This window comes from Fomitiporia mediterranea (assembly GCF_000271605.1).
Source record: "Fomitiporia mediterranea MF3/22 unplaced genomic scaffold FOMMEscaffold_11, whole genome shotgun sequence".
Classification (NCBI taxonomy): Eukaryota; Fungi; Basidiomycota; class Agaricomycetes; order Hymenochaetales; family Hymenochaetaceae; genus Fomitiporia; species Fomitiporia mediterranea.
The window spans coordinates 248,724-252,009 of NW_006760396.1; the positions used below are offsets into that span (position 1 = coordinate 248,724).

General features: G+C 37.8%; 1 protein-coding gene across 1 annotated transcript; it reads right to left on the reverse strand.

Annotated features, from left to right (window-relative positions):
* Positions 1-815: 815 nt before the first annotated feature.
* FOMMEDRAFT_30931 (uncharacterized protein) lies at positions 816-2,904 on the reverse strand (the record flags this gene model as incomplete). The annotated part of the gene is made up of 19 exons (XM_007269787.1): positions 816-873; positions 927-952; positions 1,051-1,156; positions 1,220-1,244; positions 1,297-1,354; positions 1,422-1,437; positions 1,494-1,553; positions 1,624-1,764; positions 1,820-1,911; positions 2,044-2,078; positions 2,135-2,160; positions 2,212-2,237; positions 2,293-2,310; positions 2,359-2,374; positions 2,434-2,490; positions 2,541-2,596; positions 2,689-2,705; positions 2,792-2,808; positions 2,837-2,904. The coding sequence occupies 19 exons, from the start codon at positions 2,902-2,904 to the stop codon at positions 816-818; spliced, it is 918 nt and encodes a 305-aa protein (XP_007269849.1).
* Between the last annotated feature and the right edge of the window lie 382 nt (positions 2,905-3,286).

The following is a 3,286-nucleotide window of genomic DNA, read 5'->3' on the forward strand; positions in this document are numbered from 1 at the left end:
ACATAAAGGGAATAAATATTTCGGGAGACAATAACCAGATAGGAAGAGTCAAGTTTAGTAAGCCATACATTGAACAGTAAAGAACAGGAATAAAGTTTTGCTTTGCTTGGACTGCTAGAAACTTGTAAAATGTACTATGCAAGTGCTAGCTAATATTCAAAGATCCTTAAAGGAGTATGATCTGTTTTAGTATAGTGAGCTAGAGATATGGGAAATGAGATTTGAGACATTAGTTCAGGTTATTCAGGTCCAGAGTCCAGTCCGGGTCCGGACGAGTCCATTGGTCCGGGAAATTTCTCAAAATGATGGACCCAGGACCGGACCTCTCCTGGACCCATGAGGACCGGACTGTAGAGGACCGGTCCATCAGTCCAGTCCTGCATCCGGACCGAGTCCGAGCGGTCCGGGACCGGACATCAGCAACTATAATTTAAACCTTGTGGAGACAAAGGTTTCAAACTTCACAGAGTTGTCTGCCAGCATAACGAACCTTGCGCTTGGCATTTGTGTCGTGAGCCTTACGTTCCAAGAAGTCACAATCTAGGGAAGCTGATAGTATATGCTATTAGCTAAGTAATCCAAGTACCCACCTCTCACAATCATTTTCACATCATTATTAGAAGTCACACAATTTTGCAACTATTGTAATTTGTGTTATCCAGCTAGTACAAACATTGCAAACTGCAAGAAAGGATGTACAGTTTCTCTTTATTTTCACATGAAATAACAACTGTCATTAGTCATTAAATATATTGCAATCATAACCCTAGAAACAAGCTCTTATGCCTTCAAAACAAAGCTATGGCTCTGTACTTTCAATGCTTGGTGTAGGAATGTTGTTCTTCATTGGAATATTCTCCCGGTACTGGATTTCTACATAAGCTTCCCGAATAGATCACTAAAAATTACTGGAAATTAGGACTTACTCTGTGTTCCTCCACTCTCCCAAAATCTGTGTGAATAGTTCGAGTAATGATTATCCCATCCATTGGACGATCTCTCTGCATGCGGTTGAGTGCACTGCATCTACTAGCAGTAAAGATAACTCACAGTAAGTGCTTTGCGTCGTATAGTACCAAATAAATTTCCAGGTTTCGCTCCCAAGTCAAAAGACCCTATCTGTGCAGGGACATATGTGGTTCTCCTTGCATTAAAGCTTGATATATGAAGTTGAAAAGCCGTTAATAGCCAGTTCCACTTCCATAAATGTTTGTCTTACATAGCCATTATTGAATTTGCTGGCACTATTGTGAAGTTAAAGCTGATAATAATTCTTGTAGGATAACAAACACTGACTTTTGCTCCGGATAAAATAAAGACCAAGGAATATGAGGTTCGCCTTCATTGCAAGAGACTGTCAATTAGTTAAATTGTATAAACGTTTTGCAAAGAAAAGGGTGAACACCAACAGTGATAAGTACCATGACTGCAAGGATACTAGCTTATGTTTGAGCAATAGTATGCAGGAAGCTCCTGAATCGTCAAAAACCCACCTTGCTACAATTCCTGCATTGATAGCATAAACCAATATTTTGTCTATAAGTGTATCCTTGCTAATGAGAAGCAAACAATAAGAGTTTGTGAAACAGCAAGGGTTGAATTATGACTTGAATACATGCAAACCTTGTGAATCTGCAATTACTGTTGATGAGGTAATAGCATAATATCGAAGTCGTCAGGATCTCGGACATTGCCACAGTTGCTGTAGTAGTGACAAGAAGCCAGTGATACTTTTCAAAGTTTGCAAAGGTGCCTGCAGTGAACCTGGGAAAGACACATGTCAAACTTTGAAGGAAGGAAAGGAGGAACCTTTACTCACGTAATGGCTGTAGTTGCTGTAATATTGCCCAGTAAAGTACTAATTAGTAGATTGTCCACCCTACTACTATCCCTATTTACCAATGCAGAAACCTGAGTATGTTATATTAGATTGCAACTTGACTTAGTATATTATAACTTAGCCTACCAAATTGAATTATAGAAGTGACAAACTTGCAGGTCATAGTCAGATAACAAATTTTGATTATTATTGAGACAGCTTACTATTGCTCCAGATACCCATCTACTTGTTCTGCTCACTAAACAAAATTATAAAGTCTGATACAAGAAAGAAAGACTTTAATTGATAGCTTACAAATGTAAACACGATGAGCAAAGAAACTATGAAATGGTCAGCAGTTTCCTTCATCATTCTGACATAAATTAACCAACATATGTGTCAGAAGGCTAATAGCTCCCTGTAGATCAATTAATAAGTCATTATGTATATAGTTTCTAAGTAATTGCACAAACTGTCAGTGAGATGGACACCTAATAAATAATATATCAGCAATCAGATGAGTACAATCAAAATTATACATTTACACGGAATGACCTGTTTATCAATATGTTTAGATATTACAGTAACACTTTTAAATTTTTTTAGTTACTTACCATACTCCAGAAAGTAGTATTACTGGTTGATCATAATGTGTGACAAGATAGTAATAACTGAATAAGAGTCAAAACTTTGCAAGCACTGATGTACTAGAAATGCCAACCTTGAATGCATCATTAATACCAAGTTTACTGTGTCCATGACCCTGTAACCCATTAGCTACATTGGTATAAGTGTCTGAACACTATTCACCATAGTACAGCAATCTGTATTTTGTTAGACTATGCAGAACAGAGACATGAATAACTTACCATGATTTTTAGTCGCACTGGATCAGAGGAGTACATTCGATAATAGCGAAAAAATTGATGTGATGTTAGACCATAGAGGCTTTTTCAGACAGTAGGTGTCAACCTTCAACTACACGTTGACTACATGGAGTCGGAGTATTAGACTTACGCAGTAGAAATGAAGCTTCCCACTAAAACAGCACCAAATGTATCATTAAGCTCAGGCGTGAAAGGCATTGCTGGAAGCCAGGGAGTGTCGACTTATATTTAGGAATATATAGGTGAGAGGCACGGGAGGCAAAAAGTATAGGAAAGTTTTAGAGCTATATATCTGCAGAGTGGGCCCATCATAGCATCAACCACTCCGGAAACAGTCAAGCTGTCCGAGCCCTGCTAACCAGCACAGCCTGTCTATTGTTACTGCTACTTGCATAATTCCTTAGAATGGCAAGATCACGTGATTTTTTCGTCACAAAGTTGAAAAACACAAAGAAAATACAATATCTCACTCAATGCTTAACATAAATGTGTACTATTAGTACCTAAATTCATACTTTTAAAATCCCCTTCAGATAGATACTTTATTAATCAAATTTGAGTAAGAATTGACTAAGATATG